The sequence below is a fragment of the Synchiropus splendidus genome, chromosome 19 (genome assembly GCF_027744825.2).
Source record: "Synchiropus splendidus isolate RoL2022-P1 chromosome 19, RoL_Sspl_1.0, whole genome shotgun sequence".
Taxonomy (NCBI): domain Eukaryota; kingdom Metazoa; phylum Chordata; class Actinopteri; order Syngnathiformes; family Callionymidae; genus Synchiropus; species Synchiropus splendidus.
This window is the reverse complement of record NC_071352.1, coordinates 17240082-17264554: the sequence shown is the minus strand read 5'-3', so window position 1 is coordinate 17264554 and position 24473 is coordinate 17240082. Positions and strand designations below refer to the sequence as shown.

Genomic DNA, 24473 nt, shown 5'->3' with positions numbered 1-24473 from the left:
GAAGACATGAAATCACACATCATCAAGGAAAGAGTGGAGAATCAAGGAGATAGGAGGAAGGATTTATTCCCAAACCATGAAGAGGTTAGTCAACAATTCAAACTTCACATACTTGGATGTGAAACTCCAAACATGTTTTTGAAAGTCAAAGTTGTGGAAGTGGTCAGGAAACAGTTGGGAATATGGACAAAAGAGTGATCAGCTCAGACCACTGCGTGAATGGAATTTGAAGATTAAACAGGTAAATTTAACAGGCTGTCAAATAAATCCAAGCTTTTAAAGACTTAGTTAGTCAAACAAAACATTTATATAATAGGAGACAAACTTGTAGTGGCCACAACTCAACACAATATAACGTTTCAAATCTTAAACATGTTGCTGCTGCACGATGTGTCCTGGATGGATGTGTCAGACTGGAAAGATTTATCAAATCAGTCATCAGGAAATGCTACGTTTCTACTCCTTTACGACAAAATCGCGACTTTTGGCGCGTAACTTATTGAGCTGTGACTCAGCAATGTCGGCCCGCTCCACCGCCTCCTCCAGCTCGTGCTGCACCTTGCGACTCTTGGCCAGATGGATGCTTGTTTGCTCCTCCTGCGGGGCACCATGAAAGTGTAAATTAAAAGCAACATTCACATGAGCACTGAGTTCCGCTCACCGCTTCCTCGCATTGACGCTTGAACAGCTTCAGCTTCAGCTGCAGCTTGTTGACCAGATCCTGTAGCCGTGCCGAGTTCTTCTTCTCCTCTTCACCCTGGAAGAGGACAGGTTTGTTGACAGTCTGGTTCACATGGTTAAAGACCTGCAGTCGTACCTGGAAGGTCAGCTCTTTGATCTTCCGCTCGTATTTACGCACACCTTTCAGAGCTTCGCTGCCACGCTGCTGCTCCAAGTCTAACTCTTTCTCCAGTTCTCGCACCTGGAAGACAAATGCTAACTCAAACGAACACATGAGATGAATGACAGGTATCGCAGCAGGAAGTCTGACCCGGGTCTCCATCTTGTGCAGCTCCTTCTTTCCCCCCTTCAGAGCCAACTGCTCAGCCTCGTCCAGACGCTGCTGCAGATCTTTCACAGTCACCTCCAGGTTCCTCTTCATCCTCTCCAGGTGAGCGGTGGTGTCCTGCTCCTTCTTCAGCTCCTCAGACATCATGGCCACCTACACAGCAAGAGTCACGTCGGTCTGAAATTCCCAACATTTGGAGATGAGAGCAGTCCTACGTCCGTGACAGCTTTTCTGGCCTTCTCCTCAGCATTTCGAGTCTCCTGGACACTTTCCTCCGCCTGGGTCTGAAGGTGAGCCAGGTCGGATTCCATCTTCTTTTTCGAGTTGAGGAGACTGGTGTTCTGCTCAGAAGTGAGTGGCACATGGACAGAATTAGTCTTCTGCCAATTAGAGTTTGTCTGTGATTCTTAACCACAGGGCCAGGGCCCTTGGTTGGGCCGCGAGCGCCTCCTTGAGGGCCGCTTAAAGTTTTGGGGTTTTTTTTACACCTGTGTCACTGTATTGACTTGACAGCTGCAAATCTGTGACAGTCAACAACTATGAAGAAGTTGTTTACTATCACAGAATGATAAAGATGATGAAGAAAAATGATGAAGAAAGTGAGGTCGTCACCCCCAACAGTAAAAACTCTTCATGAAAGCCACTATCGCAGCAGTTTCAAATTAATTTTAGTTTTTAATCTATCATTGTTATTTTATGATATTTAGACATGATTTTATAATATTCATGCAGAATTTCATCAAGTTTTTCCAATTTTCTCAACAACTTTTTTTTTTTTTCGTAAATTTGATGAACATGACTTGCACCTGGTTCTGCTGTTGGTTGGACCTTTCAATGACAAATATCCTTGCACTGATCACGTGTCATTTCACAAGGTTTTGGTTTGTTTACGTCTATGCATGCGGGGTACTGGATACCAGCCCAGACCACCTTCAGTAAAGCACATGATGCGGTGCCTTCATGGCCTGCGTGAGGGATATACTGAAATAGAAAAATCTGGAGCAGAGCTAAGAAAATACACTCAGCACATTCTTCGCAGCTCACAGAGATTTCTCTACATGTCACGTTGCAAAACATGTCTGGACACAGACTCTGTGAAAATGTTCTTTAAATGTGTGAGTGTTGATTGGAGCGACGCTTCATGAACCTCATGGAAGAAATGTGAGAAACCTCGCCTGGCAACAGCCTTTCAAAGGTGACCTGCCAAGACCGTACTGATGACAATTTGACATTATGACTCCAGGCCTAGTGTTTCAGCAGCTCTTAAATGTGACCGTGAGACTGTGTGCAACCTTGAAATCATTGGGCGCCAATTAGGGATGGGCGATATGGACCAAAAAAGTGATCGCGATAAATGTTGTCATTTCGGCAATAACAATAATTATCATGAAAAATACATTTTCATTCTAGTCCAGGTTTTGGACACTACAGTCTCTCTTTTTGTGATGAAACGTATGAGTGGAGTTTGTCTCCAACACCATGGTCTGTTGACGTCTCAATAGAAGAGTGAACTCTGCAGTGCAGAGATGAGAAACTCAATGTTTCAGGTCTCTGGTAGAAGCCGCTGGTGTCTGACAGGCTGCTCTGCCAGCTTTATTTAGGGCTTCAATGGAGCCGTCTGTCTGTCTGTCTGCTGTATCTCATGTCTCTGAACAGCTGACTTGAACTATGGAGCAGTCTGGACACAGTTCCTAGATGCTACTGAAGAAACATTAGAAACCATCAGGTGAAGAAATGATCATGGAGTCAGAGTCTATTCTCCAGATGATGACATGATCCAAACTGTCAGTCCTTTGTCTTGTGTGATGAAAAACGTAAGAGGACCACTCCCTCTCATAACATAAACACGGATCCAGAGACTCAGAGTCGACCAGCGTCATGATCAAAGGTTCCCTGGATTAAAAATCAGTTTCAAAGTACCATGGTGAGCCAAAGCCCACCACACTCTCCACAAGTGTCACACGGCGGTGTCGGCTGTCAAACGTCGCCGCGGTCTCGTCATGTTCACGTGTGCAGGTCCAATGCAGCGAATGAGCCGTGTGTTGATCAAATTTATCGTGAGATGCAGAATTGTCATCGGGGAGATTGTGTTTGGCGGTATATCATGTGCGATAAGTTATAGCCCGTCCCTAGCGCCAATCAACGACTGATTCTGGAGACACTACACAGCAGTGTTCAATCAAAAGCTCCGTCAGAAGTGTGTCCTCACCTGAGTGTGCAGCAGCTGAGTCCTCTCGCTGATATCGATCACTTCCTGCTCAGCCAGTTTGCGACACCTCTCCGACTGCTCCAGTGCTGCTCTAATCTCCTCCATCTCAGCCGTCATCAGGTTGTTGCGGCGCTCAGTGATGGCCAGCTGCTCCTTGGTGTCCTCCTCACTGTGGACTGCCTCGTCCAGGTGGACCTGAACATCCTGCAATGCAGACTCATGAAGCTCGGATCCAGGATTTGAGGATGTTTCTGTATGTCGTCATCAGACCTTCAGCTGGGTCTGGACGTTCCTCAGCTGTTTGGTCGCTTCAACTGCCTGCCGGCTCGTGTGCCCCAGCTGCACCTCGAGCTCATTCAGGTCGCCCTCTATCTTCTTCTTCACACGGACAGCGTCGTTTCGGCTGCGAGTCTCGGAGTCCAGAGTGATCTGCAGCATGTCCACTGTCCTCTGGTGGCTCTTCTTCAGCTGCTCCATTTCCTCATCTTTTTCCACCACCCTCCTGTCCACCTCACTCTTGATCTGGCTCAGCACCAGCTGGAGATGCAGGATTTTGGCCTCCTCGTGTTCCAGGGTGGACTGCAGGGGAAAATCATGTTCAGTGACGCTTCCCACAACAAACATCTATCACCACATGGCTGCAGTAGTCTCAGCACTACCTTCACACCAGCAGCAGCAGATCATCATCTGTGGATAACAAACAAACCTGAACTTCCTCAAGAGCAGCCTGAGAGTCTCTCTTCTCCTGGTCAGCTTGTTTGGCCATTTTCTCCAGCTCATGGATCATCTTAGTGGACTGGCTCAGCTGCTCTGAGATGTCGGACACCTCCTCTGTAAACAGAAAAAGACACACTTAAGAATCAAAACGGAGAGCCAACTGAGGCTTGGCAAAGTCACCCTGGAGGTTCTTGTTGTCTCTCTTCACACTCTCCAGGTGATCCAGAGCTTCTTCATAGCAGTTCTTCATCTTGAAGAGTTCTGTGCTCAGACCTCTGGACTCTCTCTGAGAAACCTCCAGGTCAAATTGCACCTCCTCGAACTTCTGCTTCCACTCAGCGAGAACCTGAAACACCAGTTGCAGAGGTGTTTATTTGCAGTAATTACTCGTCGTTTCAAATACATTTTATTCTTTAATCTGCTTCTTTCTACACAGACAGTCTCCACGTCCTTGTTTTCTGCCATTCGTAATACACCAGGGACACCCAGCCCTCTCTAGGACTCACTCAGATGTTTGGGATACAGCCGAGTGACACTCAAGTACTGCCATGAATTCAAGCCCCATTCTTGCAGTCAGAAACACAGCCAACCATTTGACGACTGGATCTTTACCTTGTCAAAGTTTTTCTGTTTCTTATCCAAAGATGTATTTGCAGCGTTCGACCTCTCCAGCTCCACCATCAGGTCCTCCACCTCGGCATTCAGACGCTGCTTAGTCTTCTCCAGAGAGGAACACTTGACATTTGAAGCCTCCGTTTGCTCCTCTGACTCCTGCAGCCGCTGGGCCAGCCGCTTCCTGAGAGAAGAGAGCGACTCAAAAGGTCAGGGGAAAAGTGCTGACTCGAGACAACACAGTCATACTTGGCCTCTTCCAGATCCTCCGTGCGTTGGATGGCGTCCGTTTCGTATTTGGTTCTCCACTGTGCCACGTCACTGTTGGCCTTGGACAGGCAACGCTGCAGTTCGCCTTTGGCCTCCTGCTCTTCCTCGTACTGCTCGCGGAGAAGATCGCAGTCGTGACGGGAAGACTGGAGACTGTGAGCCACAGCGTTTCTACCCTGAGTGAGACAGACATCAGACTAAGGTCCCACCGCCTTCAGGTTACCAACTTAACTTTCAGCTATACCTTTATTTCTTCATCCAACTGTCTCTTCAGCTCACCAATCTGTTGACTTCCAGCGAGTTTCACTCTGGTCAGCTGCGACAAAGTTGCTTCTTTCTCCTCCAGCAGACGTGAGAGTTCCACTGCAACATCAGACAAAAAGTCAGGATCCTTTCTTGCTGCTTTTACAAACCAGCGCACCATTCTCCGTCTGCAGACGAGCATTGAGGGCTGCGCAGTCACTCAGTGACCTCTGAGTTTCTTCGGCTTTCAGCTTATGTTCGCTCATTTGGTCTTCCAGGCTCCTGAACATTCGCTCTAGATTCGCCTGCACAAAAAAATCCATCGCCTTTTTTTTTTTTTTTTTTTTTTAAATCGACTCCAAACGCATTGATTGCATGTTGAACTCTGACCTTGCCTTTGAGTACACTCTCCATGCTGCTGGCCATGTCGTCCACTTCCATCTTCAGCTCGCTCTTCTCCTTCTCCAGCTTCTGCTTGACTCGCTGCAGGTTGTCGATCTGTTCGCTGAGTTCGGCAACGCTGTCGGCCTGTTTCTTCCTCAGCGTGGCACCGCTGGACTCATGCTGCAACGTCAGCTCCTCCAGTTCACGCCGGAGCCTTGCAAACTCAGCGTCATGCTTCTTGTTGAGCTCGGCCTGAGCGGCAGTTGCTCCCCCAGCCTCCTCCAGCCGCTCGCTGATCTCCTCCAGCTCCCTCGACAGATCCGAACGCTGCTTCTCCACCTTGGCTCGAGCTGCACGCTCAGACTCCATCTCCTCCTCCAACTCCTCGATACGAGCCTGGAGGGAGATTAAAATCAAATCTCTTTCACGGCAAACCTATTGAGGAGGACATACACACCTGCAGTTCTTTAATCTTCTTTTGCAGCTGACATGCCAATGCCTGCTCATCCTCCACTCTGCACTGAAAGGTGATGATTTCAAAGTCTTTTCTGAAAGAAACATCCTGATCAAATACTAGCAGATGAGAACATCCAGCCAAGGAAACATGAGTAGGTATTATTTTTGTGTGCAACGGAACATCACTATGAGTCAGCAGTCTTTGGTAGGTCTGTGGTTTATCTCACTTATTCAGCCTCTCTTCCATTTGCTGACGCTCGTTCTCCATGTCCATCACTGTCTCCTGCAACAGCTTCAGGTCTCCTTCTAGTTTACGTTTAGATCTTTCCAGGTCTGCTCGAATCTTCTTCTCCTGCTCCAGAGAAGCCTCCAGCTGCAGGAGACGGGCCCAACAGAATCAACCTACAACTCGATCGATCAAATCTAGGTCCCATCTGACTTACATGGTCCGCCTGCTGCTCCAACTTCATCTTGATCTTCATGAGAGCGTTGACCTTGTCCTCCTCTGCCTGAAGGTCGTCCAGTGCCTGCTGATGAACCTCCTGCAGGGCTCTCAACTCTTTCGATGATTTTGTCAGAGCGTCCTCCAGCGTCGTCAGCTCCTCCACCAAGTTCTTGATCTGTAAATGAAGAGTATGTTAGTCACCTTAGAAATGCAGTTGAACTTTCAAACATCTGACCTTGTTTTCAGCGGCGTATTTCTCCTTCTCCACTTTGGCCACGGTCAGCTCCAAGTCATCGATGTCTCTCTTCAGCTCCGTGCACTCGTCCTCCAGCTTCCTCTTCTTGGCTGTGATATCAGCGTTGATTTCTTCTTCTTCCTCCATCCTCTCAGAGAACTCCTTGACTTTGGCCTCCAGGTGGATCTTGCTCTTGATGAGGCCTTCGCAGCGCTCCACGGCGTCGCACAAGTTCTCCCTTTCCTGGAGAAACAATGACACGTTTTTTTTTTTTTTTAATCTGGTTTAACTCTTCAAAATAGGTTGTAAAAGTTTGGAATTTTCATCACAGGCAGCACAGACAGATGAAGACATGTAATGATATGGGTCAGGGCCAAAAGGTCAAGGAGATGTAGAATGTAAATTAAAGCAGATAAAAGACGAAAAGAAATGTATCATGGAAGTCTTAGTTATAATCAGCAGGTGAACTGCTCTCCTTTAACAAATAGATTGTTCGCTACAGAGTTTATTTCAGAGCAGCGATCGATGCAACTTATCTCTCTCTGTTATTGATCTCTCTGCTTCTAAAACAGACAACCTCTTTATCACGCATAAGAGAATCAATACGAACTGGTGGCTGTGTTTTCCTCACCGCCTGAATCTGGAGGTGGAGGTCGTTCTTCTCCTGGACCAGCATCACCATCTTCTCCTCCAGCTCCTTCTTGCGGGCTTCGGACTTCGCAAACTCGTCTTTGAGCCGGGAAAACTCCTCCTTCATGTTCTGCATCACCTTCTCTGCCTCAGCACTGCGCAGTAGAGGTTTGATCTTGAAGTAGAGACGCATCCACGGCCAGTTCTTCACATTCATGAAGGAGCGGATATTGTACTGGATGATGAAGATGGACTCTCTGAAGAGCAACGAGAGAGTAATACAATACATTTTCGGCGTGAAAATTGGACTGTGCTGCAACTCCTGTGATAATTTTGAAGGGATGGAAGAGCGTATCCACTCAGGTCACCAGCAGCGGACATGAACACTCACCTTTTCTTCATCAGCTCCTTCAGCTTCAGTCTGGTGACGTAACCTCGAGCAACTGCCTGGATACGAGTCATCAGAACCGCCAGACGCTCATCCCTCATCTCCTCCAGGAGACCAAGGAGTCCAGCTTTGAAGAACACCTGGCAGAGGAAAAAAAATCGGTTCTCTCAGCAAGGATTCAATCATTGCTTGAAGATATTTACAAACAACAAAAAAACAAGATGAAATCAAAAGTAAGAAAATGCTTAAATTCATTGCAGAATAAATATGCTGCTGTTAAAAAATTAATTAGAAAATTCTGAACATGACCACAAAAAATAGAAAACTATAACAGGAAACAGAAAGTCAATAAAACAATACAATGATATCTGAAAAAAAGAAAATATGAGACACTTAAAAATGATCAATATCTTAAGATGGAGTAAGACAGAAACAAACGCATCACAGAGAAAATACATCCATTCAAAATACTAAAAACACACAATTATTTTTTCCATGCTGCTGCACTTTTTCTTTTACAAATTTCAAAGATATAATATTTTTCCACTAAAGAGGAAAAACAAATCTACCTTGGTGTATCCAAAGCGATACTGCGCGTGGTCCACGTCGATGGAGGCGAGCAGCTTCTCTGAGGCCTTTTTACTGTCGATGAACTGACCGTCAGGGATAGCGCTAGTGTTCAGTATCCTGTACCTGCCAGATAAGGGCGTCAGCGTTCAGACCTAAGCACTTGGCGAGAACCACATCTTACCTTTGTCTAAAGTCTCCGTACAAGATACGACTGGGAAATCCTTTTCTGCAGATGCGGATTCCTTCCAGGACGCCGTTACATCTCAGCTGGTGCAGAACCAGGTGGTGATCCATGGACCCTACCAGGAGAGTCACTTCCAGTCAAGAAATCATAGTACAAAAATGAGTTTGGGATTTTCTCACCAGGAGTTTTGGTCTCGTTGGGGATGATGCATCGGACAAAGTGAGGGTGGGTGGAGCGGAGGTTGGCCATCAGCTTGTTCAGGTTCTCCTGCAGGGAAACATCATAAGGTTCAGGTCCTGAGTCACAATGTTTGCTCGCTAAAGTTGTCGGTTCGAACCCTGAAAAGAGCAGAGACCGTCTGGAACGATGAACCTTTCTTCTTAAAGCACTTCTTCCCATCCACTGCTGTGACAGACAAAAAAACAAAAATCTGATTTAAGGTGAGGGAACTGGAGAACTCAAGCTCAAGTGATCTACAAACCATCTGCAGAAGCATAGGAGGCAAAAAGTTGCGACAGAAGTTTGACAGCAGCTTTCTGATAGAGTTGGACCACTGTGTCGTTCAGGGGATCCTTGTTCTTCTCTAACCAGCCGCTGATGTTGTAGTCCACCGTTCCAGCGTAGTGCATGAGAGAGAAGTGAGCGTCGGATTTTCCCCGCAATAATTTAGGCTTCTGAAAGATGCCGCTCTTCCCCAGATGTTGGTCATACAGCTTGTTCTTGAAGGACGTGTCGGTGGCTTTGGGGAACATGCACTCTTCCTCCAGGATGGAGAAGATTCCCATCGGCTGCATGGGAGAGAGTGGGTGAACTGTTTATCATCAGCTTGTCGGATTACAGCACGCAAAGAGGCGACTCACCTTTTCAATGAGCTCAATGCAAGCAGCAAGGTCCATGCCGAAGTCGATGAACTCCCAGTCGATGCCCTCCTTCTTGTACTCCTCTTGCTCCAGCACGAACATGTGGTGGTTGAAGAACTGTTGAAGCTTCTCGTTGGTGAAGTTGATGCACAGCTGCTCCAGACTGTTCATCTGGAACGTCAAAATAAATCACCACTCACCGCAATTCTCGGAACATCTCACTTTACCTCAAAGATCTCAAACCCTGCGATGTCCAGGACGCCAATGAAATGCTGTCTCGGCAGTTTGGTGTCCAGCTGCTGGTTAATACGTGTCACCATCCACAGGAACAGTTTCTCATACACTGCCTTAGACAGCGCACCGACTGCATTGTTTACCTGGAAATCATGAAGGTACTTGTCGACTTAACACCAATCTTTTCAGCACGGTACTGGCGCTGCACAGCACCTTACCTGCTGTGGAGTCTGACCTTTGGTCACATACTCATTCCCCACTTTGACCCGGGGGAAGCATAGGGCTTTCAGAAGGTCAGCTGAGTTCAGACCCATGAGGTACGCCACCTTGTCCGCCACTGCAGGAGCAAAGTGTATATTCAAGAACTCAAACTTCACAGCAAACACAAGATGTTCTGATGTCATGAGAACATGAGAACTTCCTGTTCCTGAGAGTGTGTCCGCAGCTCTGTGATTTGGATAAGGTTCTGATGCCTCACCCTTGGTGCCATCGGGCTCAGCCTGCTCCTCTCGCTGCTTCTGCTTGAATTTCATGTTCCCATTGTGCATCACAGCCCCAGTCAGCTTGTAGATCCCTGTCTTCTCCTCTGTGTTGAAGCCCAGGATGTCAATGGCACTCTAGAGTTATTATGTAAATGAAAAAAAAAGTATTTTACACCATTCAAAGTTCTTCACTAACTAGAGAGGAGTCAGGACTGCTGATAATACAGACTCACGTCTGTGGCCATCAGCTCCTCCGAGTCATTGATGCTCAGCACCTTGATCTCGCCCTGACTAATGAAGGGATAGTCGTATGGGTTTGAGGTGATCAGCAGCATCTCTGGTCAAATAGTGAAGGACAAAAGGTGTATAGCGCCATCTCCTGGCAGACATATTTCATGCCACGCACTGCAGTCGAAATCTTTGGACCTAGTATCCACCCACAGATCTGACTTCAGCTCACCGATTATATCCGACTTCTTGCTGGACATGATCTGGTAGAAGATGTGGTAGCTTCGCTCTGCTGGAAGCTGGAACGTCACTCTGGATTTCTCCAGAAGGTCTGAACACCAGGGCACAAAGAATAAACGATTGATGCTGCTCTGACGTCACGGTCGTCTCCACCCTGCCTGCACTCTCTTCCTCAACTCCTTCATCATTGTCTGTCACTCAGGAACGATGAACCCTAGATAATGTTTTCACTCCCTCGTCTTCCCTCTTGTTTACACCAATACGTAGGTGATACTTACACGTTTCGATATCAGCTGACGCCAACTTCCCCTTGGTTCCAAAGTGGATGCGGATGAATTTACCCTGAAGAGTATTTGTAGTAATTAACTTCAGATGACAAAAACACATTACATTTACGATTTAAAATACATATTTATAAACTCGGAGTAGACAGACATAATATGACAGAACAAAGATGAATTAAATACATTCTAAACTGAGAAAATAAAAATGACTTGAAATGGGAGTGAGAATCTGTAATTATAGAGTTAATGTGTGTTACCACGCAGTAGCCTGAATACTTCTCAAAAAAAAGAAATATTTGAAACTTATGAGCAGTAAACCACAGATTGAAACTCACGAATCGAGACGAGTTGTCGTTCCTCACTGTCTTAGCATTGCCGAAAGCTTCCAGGAGAGGGTTGGCTTGGATGATCTGGTCCTCCAGAGTTCCCTGAGCCACGGAGAGAAACGGTGATCGAACAGAACATAGAACTGGTTTCATGACTGAGACACTGAACCTGTATTTTCCCTGAAAGCTGCTCTTTCTTGTTCGCGTCTCCAACCGAAGCGATGGTGGCAAAATACTGAATCACTCGTTTGGTGTTGACTGTTTTTCCTGCTCCAGATTCTCCACTGAGGGAATGAAGTGTTCATTGCTGTACATACAGAACAGCAGCATGTGGAGTGTTTGACACTCACGTGATGAGGATCGACTGGTTCTCTCGATCTGAAGGACAAAAATAGAGATGTCAGTTTAAGTAAAAATATAAACAACATGCACTTGCAAGACACATCTCAAATAATGTGATTTTGTTGACATTTGTTTTCATTGTCTCTCTCTCTCACACACACACCTGTAAGCATGTACTGGTAAGCATTGTCAGAAATGGAGAAGATGTGCGGCGGCGCCTCCTGACGTTTCCTCCCTCTATATCCAGCCACCACCTCAGGATTGTAAACCGGGAGCCATTTGTAGGGATTCACAGTGACGCAGAAGAGACCTGAATACGTCTGTGGATCGAAATAACGCGTGTGGATCATAATCAACTTTGTAAACTTCATTCGATTCGACGCGTCTTGTTGCGATTGAAATTTCAACTCTTATTTTTCAGTCTACCTGGAAAAGCATGTCTGCCCGCTGTCACGACGTTGACTTGACATATTGATTTTGACCCCATGGAGGCATGTGGGTTTGTTTTGCTATCACTATCGCAAGCCACTCACGTAGATCATCCAGGCAGCATATCTCTCCTTCAGGTTGAAGAGGACCGCGGGTTCGTGCAAGTGCGTCAGCAGAGCCATGTCTTCAATCTTGTCGAACTTGGGCGGGTTCATGGGGCGAACGTCATCCCGGTGCACAACGATCACCTAATGGCAGTTTTCAAAACCACAACGAGATGAACTATGAAGACAATTTCTGACACGATTTCAGTCATAAACAACGACTCTGTACTCATGTCACAATATTACTGCAGACTTTGTACACGGTGAGTCTCTGCGTTACTCGTTGCTGCTGTCTCAGATAGCAACGTTAGCAAACAGTTAGCTTCACCAGTTAATGACGTCTAGCATTGATAGTAAGGGACTGAAACACAAGACAAGTTCAAACAAACTATACAACAACATACCAACGCTTCATCCAGGTCACTTAATAAACGCCTTAATTATTACATTCATTTTTTTAAAAAGCGTATTTTCCCAATTTGCCGCCAATTTCCCTCTTACCGGAAGTGACAACTTCAAAATAAAAGCACGCTAAAATCTGAAACTACTTTTATTTATATAAAAATATGCGCATGCTGTGATGCCGTCCATTACATTTTTTAGCTCTTGTTGTGATTGCCAATGCAGTTTTTTTTTCATACTTTTAATGTTCCAACCGATATTTTTTGTTGATGTTAAATTTAATAAAATAATAAAAAGGAATTTTAATTTTTCATGACTTTCATAGCTGTTTTTAAGATGGTTCCTATCCATATAAATAAAAGTACACCACAAACCTTGCGGTCCTGGGTCTCCACGGTGACCTTGGTGCCTTCTTGGTTTAAGATTTTCCCCTTCACGTATTCCTGCCTTGGCTCAGGAACAAAGACGGCGATTTTAGCATCAAATGGCGCGTTTTGAGCCGCGATTCTCTCACGCTCAGATTTGCGGAGGTATGGGGCCGCCACCCCGAAGATCTCCATCTCTGCATCACTCATTTTGAAACCTGAACGGATTAAGCAAAATAGCGAAAATACATCTTTTTCATGAGAATGAACAGTTATTTTGTAGTTTATTCGTTGTAGTTCGATAACCTAGTTAGCTAAAGATTAGAGTGACAGATATGAACAGCTTCACAACACAATCACATAAATGATGGGGAGCAGTGATACTCACTCGGGTGCTGCGCTCGTGTTTATGTGGACAAACCAGCGTGCAGTAGAAGTCCGTGAAAGACTTTTATACGAGCAGCGCGCGTTTGGTTCTCCTTTATTTGGACATCTGTTCTCTTCATATTTTCGGACCGCTCTAAGTTTAGCGGGATTGTGTCACTTTCAAACAGTTTGTGGTGGCAGAGACAATCTATTAAAAAGTTATGAATGCTAACCACCGGAGCTTATCGGGCCTCACTGTCCCAACACATCCCACCTCATCAAGTGGGATCATGGGAAGATTAAAGAGCCACAGAGGGTTTGTTCAGATTCTGTCTGGACGGAGGGTTTTGAGAGCGCATTGGCTTAACTGGACGGTGCAGGTTTGAGCGAGAAAAAGTAGAATTAATGGATGACAGGGGTCAACAGAGGTCTAATCCACAGACCAGTGCCATATATAAAAGACGCCCTCACGCTTGACTTTCAGATTAAAAGCCTCATGTATATTTTAAAAAAGTGTTCTCAATCATGGATCTTACGTTCTCAACGATTCCTGCACTTGCTTGTGATTTACAGAGGCCGCTAAGTGAGAAACACTGCTGGAGTGAGACTATGTCGATCTTTCTGAAGCTCTTCTTTATTGGTCATGGATCTCAATGTCCTCTCATTGCACCTTCATGTCCTCCTTTATCAGGAACTCATCTTCATCTCCAACATTTTTGGTCCAACAACTAATCTCCTCTTCACCAGTTCAAACCATCTGCTATCCCTAACTTTGCCTCCGAACTCCTCCATCTGACCTCACTCTAAAACCATCCCAAGATAAGTGACCTGAAACTCTGAGGTCCTCCAAAATTCCAACACAGCGGGATGAATTTGGGCGAACGCTCCATGGTGAGCTCATCACTGAGATGATGGAGAAGACCAGAGTTGAAGGTTCCTCACTTGAATTAAAACTAAATCCACTCATTCCAGCGGGAGAAGAGCAGAACGATGGGAATCCCAAGCAGCCCGAGTCACAGACGCTCTAATTGCCGACCATCTAATCGCCCCCTAATGTCAGTGGAAGGTCGGCGACAGCTGCGTGATAATTGGCTCTGGACGGGCCGACATGGCCGGCCGGCCAGAAATGTGACTTTGGAACACGGAGGAAGAAGAAGAAAGAAGCAGAGAAGCCACAGCTGCTGTCCGTTTTGAAAGAGGACCCAAGTCTGGCCTGGGTGGAAATAGATCTGAGGGCCGAGGATTCGCTCATGATTAGTGGGTCAACAAGGCAGACGAGGGCCGACGCTACCGCGGAAACAAAACTACGCCCGTCCTGGAACTGCTTTAGTGCAAAAGCACAGCAACATTGATTGATAAATACGGCCTCCGAACTGAATCTCCATGTTTCTTCTTCTTTCTCTGTGAGCTTCTCCCCTCAGGGGTGATCATCCCTCATCTCCCCCTGTCCTCTGCTTCCTCTTCTCTCAAACCTCATGTCCTCCTTCACCACCTCCATCCATCTCCTCTGTGGCCTTCCTCTCCACCTTCTGCCTGCCAGCTCCAACATCTCAACATCTTCATCTACCAATGTACTGGCTCTCTCTCTCCTCTGTCCAAACCATCTCCATCCAGCCTCTCTGACTTGGTCTCCTGAACACCTGAGCACATGTGCTGTCCCTCTGATCCTCTCATCGTCCTGCTCTCACTCCCAGAGAGAAGCTCAGCATCTTCATCTCTGCTCCCTCCAGCTCTGCCTCCTGTCTTCTCCTCAGTGTTTCCAAACCATACAACGTTGCTGGCCTCACCACCCTTTTGGACACTTTCCCTTTCAACCTCGCCCACACCCTTTTGTCCCACATCACACCTGAGACTTTTCTCCAATGGAATATTATTTTTAATAGACATCCTCTCATCAGTGACTACAGCTTTACACACTTCCCACTCACCGGATGGATCATATTTCTCAGAGTTAGAGAGACACAGCGACAGATAGATTCGATATTCATGACTCTTTATTGCCATTGTACACACAATGTACAACAAAATTCATCAGACAAAAAATACATTTGAATTAGCATCTTCATCAATATAAAATGAAAAGTCCACTCAAGTAAACAAAGTTTAATCTGAGATGAAAACTGACAATAGATCTGTGAAGAGTTGTGAACCAATCAGGACACGAGGTTTTACCCAGACACGTTTATTGTCATGATTTGTTCCACACCATGACAGGGAGGTTCCAACAGAAGAAGATCAGAGTTTCGTTGGATTATCAATCCACAATAAACACACAGTAATTCAGCTCCAGTCGGATCACTTGCCCTTGAACTTCCTCATGTAGGCGGCGATGGAGTTTGTGATCTCAACGTTGGTCTTGTTCTGACCGTAGTACTCCACGAACTCTCCGTCAGGGCCCACCAGGTACATGATGATGGTGTGGTCCACCTGGAGAGGTTGAGAGAACAAGCTGTTCAGTTTGGGAGTGAGATGCTGCTACTGCCTGGCAGGACATGAGTCTATGTTCGCACTCACGATGTAGTCGTTGTCTTCGTCCTTTGGTCCCTGACTGTAGTAGACTCTGAAGGATCGGGACACTTTCTCGATCTCAGCCGTCGATCCTGTGAGGCCGATCAACTTCGGAGAGAACTCTGCCGCACAAACCAGACAAACGGCCTCTTTCATGCTTTTCCACAGAACGTCACATGACACACAACCATGTTATGGAGGAATGCCACGTTACCTTTCACATACGCCGCCATCGCGTCTGACGTGTCCCGGTCTGGGTCGATGGTGATGAGGATCGGCGTCAGGTTGGGCAGAGACTGGATGCTGTCTGGCAACAACAACTCACATCAGGATATCTCAAGGGATCTTTCCACCCGGTGAAGTCGGAGCGGCTGTTACCGATCGTATCCACCACCTCGATCATTTTCTCCAGCTCCTCCGGGCAAATGTCGGGACAGTGAGTGAAGCCGAAGTAGATGAGGATCCACTGGCCCAGGAAGTCCTCGCTTTTGCAGGGTTTTTTGTTGTGGTCTATGAGGGAGAACGGCCCGCCCAGCGCCGGCTTGCCCAGGGACTTGTTCCGCTCCTTCTCAAGCACTGCACGAGACATAAAACAAGCCAGTGAGCAATCGCTTCAAACACATGTTTTTGTAAAGTTGTCAGTCTTTGAGAACATCAAGCAAATGCACTTACACTCCTCTTTTTCTTTCTTGAAGTACTTCATCATGCCAAGTAGAGCTCCTCCGATTGCAAAGGTTACTGCCAATGACTTCCATGATACAGGCTGTAACAGCAACATTGTCAATGGGGAAACAAGTGACAACTACTTCAAATCCATCCACTTCGTCTGAGAAGTGAGGGACACTGACATGAAACACGAGTTACATTGCAGTGAAGTGTAACCACGAGGACTGACGCATTGTTCAATGCCATGAAGAGACTCACCCCGGCCCTCTTGGACTTTTCCTTTGAGGATGAAGGAGGAGGAGGAGGCACTGAAGAGACCCCTCTTGAGGTCTGAGCATCAACGTTTGGTGACGTCCGGCAGGGGAACCACCGACTCGAACACGCCAGCTGAGAACAACCGCGCAACAACATGACTCCATGGAGACAGATCCGAGCCAAACAAACAGTACCGAATTTGGCGGAACGGTCGCTTGAAAGTCGCATGTGTTTAAAGTTTATGTTTTGATTGACACAACAAAGTCATACATCGTTCGCATTGAATTCATCGCTTCCTCTACGGAGTCCGGTGGTTCCGGGTGTGCTGTAACTCACCGGGCAGCGGTCGCCTCCCAGCGGGGACAGCACGCCCCTCATCCCGGCGTCTCGCCGGACGAGCCCATGAGACAACCGGACTGCTCGTAAATGTGCTTGCAAGAGCTTGATTTTACTGTGAGAAAGACCGCTGCGGTGACGTAAAACACAGGGAAACATGTTGGACCTTGACAGCAGCAGCGGGCGAACCAGGAAGTAGTTCAGCTTCGTAGGCAGGGGAATGTGATACCGCCCCCCCGTGGGCTGGAGGAGGACGCAGCTCTATTTTATTCATATTACGTTTTCATACAACTCGTCAAACAGCAAAACAAAAGGCTTTTCGTGACAAACTTTAATTAAAAAAGGCAAATGACACTATAAATTCATTATTCACAGTGAATTGCACATTCAAGAGTCGAAAAGTTGTTGTGCTTACTGAAAGACAATTTTAATCAACCATTATTTTGCAGCAATAAACAGACATTGAGCAGCTCTTTGGTCATTTTCAGTCCAGCACTGACTGGTTCAGTCTTAGATGGCAGTTTTGCAATGAGAGGGCCAGGAGGCTCTCAGCTCCTGGTTGATGTAGTAGTAAAGCCAGGCCACAAATGGGAACGTTGTTATGGCAACCGCTGTGGCCACCCGCAGCGTCCCCACTGCAGACCTGAGTCAAACAATTCCATTTGAGCTTCTTTCATGTCAAAGTTTCACAATTGCTCGAGGGGTTGCGAGTTCACCTGCCGGAGTGACGACACAACAGAAACCACAGCACTGTGATCAAGAGGCCGGAAAACTCCCTGGAGAGACAAGAAATGTCCGAGAACTTGAGGATCAGAAAGGCCAACTGAACAAAGAGAGTAGGAAGCAAGCAAGCAAACAGGACCTCCCCTCCTCCTGCTGAAACACATCAGTGGTCTTCAGTTTGTGAAGCTTCCACCCCAGCATGGACACGGCGGCGGAGGAGATCAACACATGGAAATCAGCCACACGCCTCCACACCACAGACTCTGCAGTCACAGACATACGTGAAAGCGCTGGTGCATTCATTTGAAATTCGTCACAAAACCCAGACAACGTCGATCCATGTAGTTATACAGGTCCGCCACTAGATGGAGACATACGTTTTTACTGCGGGCCGGAAAAGTCGAATCACCTGGTAACAACTTTTATCATCCAGCGGATATTACATTTTCCAACTTTTATTGACTTCACAAGACACGCAACGTGCGCGTGAAGTACCTGTCACACGTGGGTTGAAGCCAATGACAGCACAGAGGAGCGCGGGGACGCCGTAGCCGACCTGCGACACACACGGACCAAGAACGAACAAATGAGCCCGGAACTAAAGTCCAGCGACGCTCGAGCCGCAGCACAACTCACCATCCACAGCGCCGCATCCGGGTCATTGATCTGGGCGAATGTGGGGCAGAAAACACTTGCTCACCGCAACGTCATATTAAGAGGAGTAAATGAATGGGAAGCGGCGATATCACCTGCACGTATGAGGCGAGAGCGAAGAACACCGACATGAAAACGTTGCAGGTCCTCCAGACCACGGTCAGACATGTTGACATCGTCGCTGCCGCTGCGAGAGGGGCGCTTGATTTGTACACGGGCGTGCACAGGACACAGCAGCTTCACTTTCATTTATTGTATTTCAACAGGTTGAACCAAAAATAAATCATGAAATAAAACATGGGATATTTGTCTACAGAGCATGATGTTGCTCTATATTCTGCTAAGCCATTTATTTCATCTATATAATCGAACAGTTTCAGGAGTGACGGACGGTCTGTGCAGTACAGCAAATCGAGCACACAATCGCGATCAAGCTAGCGGAAATTAACAATTCGGCACTTCCCATTTTCTTTGTGAAAATAAAGCATTTACTGACACTTTATCTACTTGTTTTCCTTTGCAGCCATTCCCTTATTCTAACGTACACATGATGATATTGTTGAATTGTTTATTAAATTGAAATCCGTTACTTTATTTATGAGGCTTTATTTGAGATCTCAGCGTTATTATTTTGGTCGTTTGAATAAAAGTTATGATTCGTTTCGTAAGCAGCGGTATAAAGTGTGCAATTCTGCTGAAGTGGAGCTCACGTGTCATCAGTGAAGCTGTGAGGAGAGACGTCCCTCCACCGTGGTCACCATGACGACAGAAGGTTCCCACAGGTGAGTCCAACCACCCTGAACTCGCTGCTGCTGGTCACGTGACTGTCTGCTGAAGAGATGAGGAGCTTCTGGCTTTGTCCTCGTGTGGTGAGAAAATCACCTGCTTTAATATCTGTCTTCTTCTCACACACACACACACAGACTCACACTGCAGTCTTGCCCCACAGTAGTTTATTTCACAATCACGTCAGAATTATTCATGCAAACACAACAGAGTTGATCACAAAAGTTCGTTCAAACAAAAGAGTCACATTCATTTACATTTTGAAAGTTTACGTTATGTAGAAGACGCAGACTGACACACACACATACACAAACACACACTCTCACACATGCATACGAAGAAGCATATGGACAGACACGCCACATCCGCTGCACACAAAATCAATAAAAACACACACACACATGTCCATACAAACATGAAACAAACACAGGCACGCTCAAGTAGGAAAAATTCACCGCAGCTCAAACTTGTCCCTCATAATCCAAAACCAACGTCGACAACTTCAGTTTGCAATCATCAGCAGATGTGACAGGAATAAATACCCAAGTGAAAACACCAGAGAGGTAACTGAGTTTACACCTGTCTGCTCACGTGGAGCAGCTGGACTTTCAGCGTTTCCTCAGAGACTCGTCATCGGAAACATCCACCCCAGAAGCCATTTCCTCGAGTGGCTTCCAAACGCCAGAGTGCTCTTGATTCTCAGCACGGCGGCCTCTACAAGGTGATCATGTGACCTGTGGCGCCTGACCGCGATGTCACACGCAGATTTCGATGGGCGTGGTCACCAGCAGTCGCCCCCTCTCGCTGTTCTCTCTGTTCACGCGCTCGTAGCTGCCGGTGGACGACGGAGAGCTGTTGCTGGACATGGAGGAGAAGTGCGAGTTCATCATGATGGTCCCTTTCACCCCGCCACCTGGGGGTGACAGGGTCTGCTGCTTCAGCCGGTCTGCCAGCACGTTCTCCTCCTCCGAGGAGGAGGTGATGTCCAGAGCTGCGCTCGCCCTCCCCCCGCTCCTGCTGTCGCCGTCCAGCATCCAACCGTGGCTGAAGTAGCTGAAGACCTCTTTGACGGAGCACCGGCGTTCCTGCTCAATGGACAGCAGCCGGCGGAACATGCGCAGGGCGTCGTCGCTGAAGCGCCGCCACTGCGATGGCACGGTGCTCGTCCTCCGACGCTGCCAGCGAATAAACTCGTCGTAGAAGGTGTCGTTGGGCAAGGCCTTCTCCCAGGGGAAGTTCCCGGTGAGCATGCAGAAGAGCAGCACGCCGAAGGCCCACACGTCGGTGCTGTAGTCCACGCAGAAGCCCTCCTGCCCCGACGTGTCGCACAGCTCCGGCGCCGTGTACGGGATGGTCCCGCTCACGCGCTTCACCGGCGAACCAGCGCGCCGCGTCATGCCAAAGTCCGACAGCTTGACCTTTCGACACTCCTTGTCGAAGATGAGGATGTTCTCCGGTTTAATGTCCCGGTGGACCAGCTTCTTGCAGTGCAGGTAGTCCAGAGCGATCGCCACCTGGTGGACGCAGCGCTTCGCCACAGCTTCCTGGAGACCGATCTGACCGGGGCCAATCAGAGGACACGAATCATAAAAGCCAAAATGCTCACTTGACAGAATAGATGCAGGATTTTCATGGACTTAACCCACATGAAGGGTTTTAATACACAGGGGATTACCGGACCGCCGGGGGGGATTACAACGGCGGATTCCTCTGGGAGCGGAGGAGGAACGTCGGCTCACCTGAGGAGGGATGATGTCGAACAGGTCGCCCGCCGGCGCAAACTCCTGAGCGAAGATGTAGAAGTCGTCGGTCTCGAAGGCGATTCCGAACATGTTGATGATGAAGGGACACGGCGACAGGAAGAGGGAAATGCTGTACTCTCGCAGGAAGCTCTTGAGTTTGGTGGTCTTCTTCCTCAGGAACTTCAGCGCCATCTGTGTGCCTGTGACAGCGAACAGTCGCCGTGAAATCCAACTGCGTTTTAGGTTCTTAGACTGCAAATCTATCTCCAACTTGGAAGAAGAGAAGCTCTTCTCTGAGTCACCAGGGAACGACTGAGCTTCGTAACTGGTCCAAGACCAGTCCAATCTGAGCTCTTCTACAGAGCTGTCAGGATGACACCAGTAGATGGTGCTAGACAAGCCTTGTAACACAGCTGTGATGGCCGAGTGGTTAAGGCGTTGGACTTGAAATCCAATGGGTTCTTCCCGCGCAGGTTCGAACCCTGCTCACAGCGAGTCAATCTCTTTTAGGCTGCACCTTTCTGAGGCAGACAGAACCATGGTATCCAAGGTGCAGGTCCTCCTAAAGCCCTGAATCTAAACTTCACTTTCCCTTTAACAAGTCTAGAACCAAACAAGCGAGTCAGTACCTCTGATCTTGTGGACCACCAGGTCAACCTTGCCGTACGTCCCTTTGCCCAGCTCACGGACGACCTCGTAGTACTTGTTGACGTCCAGCCTTTCCAGGTTTTGTGCCGCGATCAACTGGAGCTCCTCCAAGATGTCGACGGGAGCCCGAGAGCCGTGAGGTGCCGAGGTCATTGTTGCAGCCGGGCGGGCCGGAGGCCAAGGGAGGGTCTGGAGACGGAGGGTTCCTGGACAGGTTCGAACCCTGGTCACAGCGAGGTGGTTTTTGTGTTTAAAATGCTACCGATGTGCCGGATTCTGCACCTGTACCACCACTTGATGAATGAAATCGTAGCACGAGGTCCGGCATCTCTCTGTGGTCGCACCTCATACAAAAGATTAAACGTCTGACGCGCATGATCTGTGTGGCTCATGCCAGGACACCGCTGGGCCTTTGAGCTATTCAAGTTCAACACTGTATCTTACGGACAACTTAGACTGCTGAGCTAATGGCTACAGTTAAGAAAGATTATTATTGTTGACGCAGGGTGCGTTTGAGATCATTTCAACATGAACAGAACTGCTCTCAGAGCGGTGAGGTGCAGAACAGCATCTTATCGATATGTCTCCAACACGCCCTCGACTCGCTGGTGTCGGAATATGGAGGGTTTTGCTCAAGAAGTCTGAACCTGCCTCACAAACTGGTGTTTCACTCATGATACCAGTGTGTGTGTGTGTGTGTGTGTGTGTGTGTGTTCAGTGGAGCCCATCAAAGGGGCTACACACACTGGATCTTTGTGGCTTTTACATCCGCTCTGTTTCTAATCTCACCGCCGCTGGTGGTGTGATCTCTCGTCAGTTCAGTGTGCACGTGTGTGAGTGCTGGAACACACAGCTGGCTGATTCATAATCTCTGCAGCTTCCTTTTGATTCACCGGGACGATTGTGTTTTAATAACAATGCTGGTCAGCTGAGGCTCGCTGAGTGTTGACAAGCACAACTGCAGACACAAACACGTGCAGAGAAGCCGCACTTTGAATTTGATACAGGCGATACACACACACCTTGAATTGGACTCAGATGAACAATGTCACAATTCGTGGCTCAGATGAAAATAACAGTCAATAAATGCACCAGCAAATCATCATGATGAAATCAAGGACTAAAATAACGACCACTTGAGGTGACTCAAATGTCCTCGGATGCGTGTGCGCTAATAAACCAAGCACCGTTTGATTTTAAAGCCACATTCAGAGGAACTTGTCAATCACAGCACACAAAGCCTCCGTGTCGTCACACGCACGACAGCGCATCACGCAGCAGCGCTGCAGGGTCGCGTCTACCTTCGAGAGCCGCCGCATGCGAAGTCCGCGCTGCAGGTTCGGTTCGGGTCCGGGCTGGTCCGGGTCTGCAGCTCCTCCGAACCGTCCGCTCTATTGTCTCCACGCTCACCGGCAGACACGCCCACTCCCGCCGCCGGCCAATCAGCGCGCAGAGCGGCTGTGCGCGCCGATGCAGAGACGCTGACTTCAAGTGCGGGGGGGAGGGACTATATGTCCTGAAAACATAAACACACCTTCACCTTCACTTCCTAATCCCCACCATTCTTGGTCCAAGACTGCTCCTCCTCTCACCTCCTCCTTCTCTATATCAACAGCCAACATCATGGTCCGGGGAGACTCCTCCCTCACCAGGGTGTACATGACCTGCAGAGGGCGCTTGAGACCTTTCACATTTGACCGTAAAGTTGACTTTTCTTTCACGGAATTGTCTGCCAAACCTGTTGTTAACGTTGCCACAGTGACGCTCGTTGTCGGTGATCGGATCCTGAGTGATCGTTGGTGTCACCCAGAGCCATTCTTATTCCAGCGGTGGAGGAATGGATCTCTGAGGAGAGCGGAGGAAAGTCTCACATCGACAGCTCCCACCAACGACTCTGAATTACAACCACATGTGGCTGTTGGACGTGGGACGGACGGACTGCTTCTCGCAGCAGTTTTTCAACTCTTCTTTAATTGAAATCGACTGCAGACTCCATAAATTAGTCTAGACTTCGGAGACCAGACCAGGGCAAGTCTCGAGTGCCTGACAAACTTTGAATCCTGGGTTCTTGTCTCTGTCCATGTTAGACAAAGATCTGTGTCATGCTTGTCATGGAGGCCATTTTTGGCTGGTTGGGGAACAGGATCTGGAGACGACCAGGACGGTGTCATTTGAAATGTATCTGGATGATAAAGAAACTGTGAACAACACGTCTTATAACAAAAGCATCATCGTGAATCACTAGTGCAAAATGTGTTGTTATTATTAGACGATGCTACACTGTCATAACAGATCCACACACTGCAAAGACATTTTATTCAATTTCAAACATTTTTATCGACGTCATATCACATACTTTTATGTTGTAATTACACGCTGTAATAACAAAATATTTTTGTCCTTCAGTGTCCCATCCTGGATATTCATCAGCTCTTACTGCAGCTATATTTGTGATGCTAGGTTGAATGATGATCGACATGGCGAGGAACAGAACGTGTGAAGGTTCTCAGCGTCCTGTGACTCACTCGATCATCCAACAAACCGTCGGGACATTTTTATCCTGACGAAGTATCGCCGATGATTCAGGCGTGAGATCCGAAATGATGGTCGCTGGAGTGGGTGGTTCCCTTAGGGGAGTCGCGAGGTGGACGTGTTTTTCTTTCTCCGCAGTTTGTCACAACTCTCACGCACGTGAGCGCTCGCCGCGCCTGCACGTGGAGACGAGAAGAACAGGAAAACGCTCCCGATGTGACACGACACGAGAGCGAGCGCAGCGATCATGTGAGATTCAGTGGTCTGTGACCTGACCAGCTGAGGAAGGCGAATGATCACAATCAAACTCGCATTAACGTTTCAGGACAAATACAATGCAAAACAACGAAAACGAAGAGCGCGTCAGCAAGAGACGTGGTAGTGACTTTCTACTCCAATAGAGGGCGCTAAAACACAACATCAGGCACCTTCTGCTTTAAAATCATCTTAAAACACACAAATATGAACTTGTTCTGTCAGGTTCCGGTCTGGTTTGTGATCTCGGTCCAGAAGAGCGGAACTCCTGACAGATAAGTGGAGCGACGCCTTGTTCCTTCCTGCGGTTCTCGAACAATGAAGATGGGAAGTGAGCAGATAAACACAGTGACA

General features: G+C 47.7%; 4 protein-coding genes and 1 non-coding gene across 8 annotated transcripts; 1 reads left to right on the top strand and 4 right to left on the bottom strand.

Moving 5' to 3' along the window:
• Positions 1–41: 41 nt before the first annotated feature.
• Positions 42–12858, bottom strand: LOC128750618 (myosin-1B-like). Of its 3 annotated transcripts, none has more exons than XM_053850934.1 (38): positions 12658–12858; positions 11882–12025; positions 11512–11668; positions 11357–11384; positions 11176–11290; positions 11016–11108; positions 10675–10738; positions 10389–10487; positions 10162–10265; positions 9925–10063; positions 9665–9783; positions 9440–9589; positions 9213–9383; positions 8834–9140; positions 8690–8757; positions 8532–8619; positions 8350–8467; positions 8168–8291; positions 7602–7738; positions 7212–7467; positions 6581–6823; positions 6344–6520; positions 6128–6273; positions 5902–5992; positions 5451–5840; positions 5239–5365; positions 5062–5180; positions 4797–4993; positions 4548–4731; positions 4116–4281; positions 3925–4049; positions 3489–3797; positions 3219–3422; positions 1225–1350; positions 992–1162; positions 818–922; positions 662–757; positions 42–597 (listed from the first exon to the last, which is right to left on the bottom strand). In XM_053850934.1, the coding sequence occupies exons 1-38, from the start codon at positions 12856–12858 to the stop codon at positions 457–459; spliced, it is 5799 nt and encodes a 1932-aa protein (XP_053706909.1). In that variant the 3' UTR covers positions 42–456. The 3 variants fall into 3 exon arrangements, with proteins under 3 accessions (XP_053706909.1, XP_053706910.1, XP_053706911.1); XM_053850935.1 differs by having other exon boundaries at positions 8690–8754; XM_053850936.1 differs by lacking the exon at positions 12658–12858 and having other exon boundaries at positions 11882–12027.
• A 2149-nt stretch (positions 12859–15007) lies between these two features.
• On the bottom strand, positions 15008–17089 carry LOC128750703 (protein SCO1 homolog, mitochondrial). The gene is made up of 7 exons (XM_053851142.1): positions 16780–17089; positions 16447–16575; positions 16195–16285; positions 15901–16098; positions 15737–15829; positions 15529–15644; positions 15008–15441 (listed from the first exon to the last, which is right to left on the bottom strand). The coding sequence occupies exons 1-7, from the start codon at positions 16936–16938 to the stop codon at positions 15310–15312; spliced, it is 918 nt and encodes a 305-aa protein (XP_053707117.1). The 5' UTR covers positions 16939–17089; the 3' UTR covers positions 15008–15309.
• A 92-nt stretch (positions 17090–17181) lies between these two features.
• On the bottom strand, positions 17182–18705 carry tmem220 (transmembrane protein 220). Its single transcript, XM_053850704.1, has 7 exons — positions 18702–18705; positions 18252–18343; positions 18139–18168; positions 17998–18058; positions 17642–17765; positions 17496–17555; positions 17182–17422 (listed from the first exon to the last, which is right to left on the bottom strand). Exons 1-7 carry the CDS (start codon positions 18703–18705, stop codon positions 17290–17292), a joined length of 504 nt encoding a protein of 167 aa, XP_053706679.1. The 3' UTR covers positions 17182–17289.
• Positions 18706–19103: 398 nt separating this feature from the next.
• On the bottom strand, positions 19104–22749 carry LOC128750681 (serine/threonine-protein kinase SBK1-like). Of its 2 annotated transcripts, none has more exons than XM_053851099.1 (4): positions 22634–22749; positions 21314–21538; positions 20682–20884; positions 19104–20498 (listed from the first exon to the last, which is right to left on the bottom strand). In XM_053851099.1, the coding sequence occupies exons 2-4, from the start codon at positions 21483–21485 to the stop codon at positions 19698–19700; spliced, it is 1176 nt and encodes a 391-aa protein (XP_053707074.1). In that variant the 5' UTR covers positions 21486–21538; positions 22634–22749; the 3' UTR covers positions 19104–19697. The 2 variants fall into 2 exon arrangements, with proteins under 2 accessions (XP_053707074.1, XP_053707075.1); XM_053851100.1 differs by having other exon boundaries at positions 21314–21555; positions 22634–22734.
• On the top strand, positions 21097–21178 carry trnas-uga (transfer RNA serine (anticodon UGA)). The gene has a single exon. It is a non-coding gene; the product is annotated as a tRNA-Ser (tRNA).
• Positions 22750–24473: the final 1724 nt, after the last annotated feature.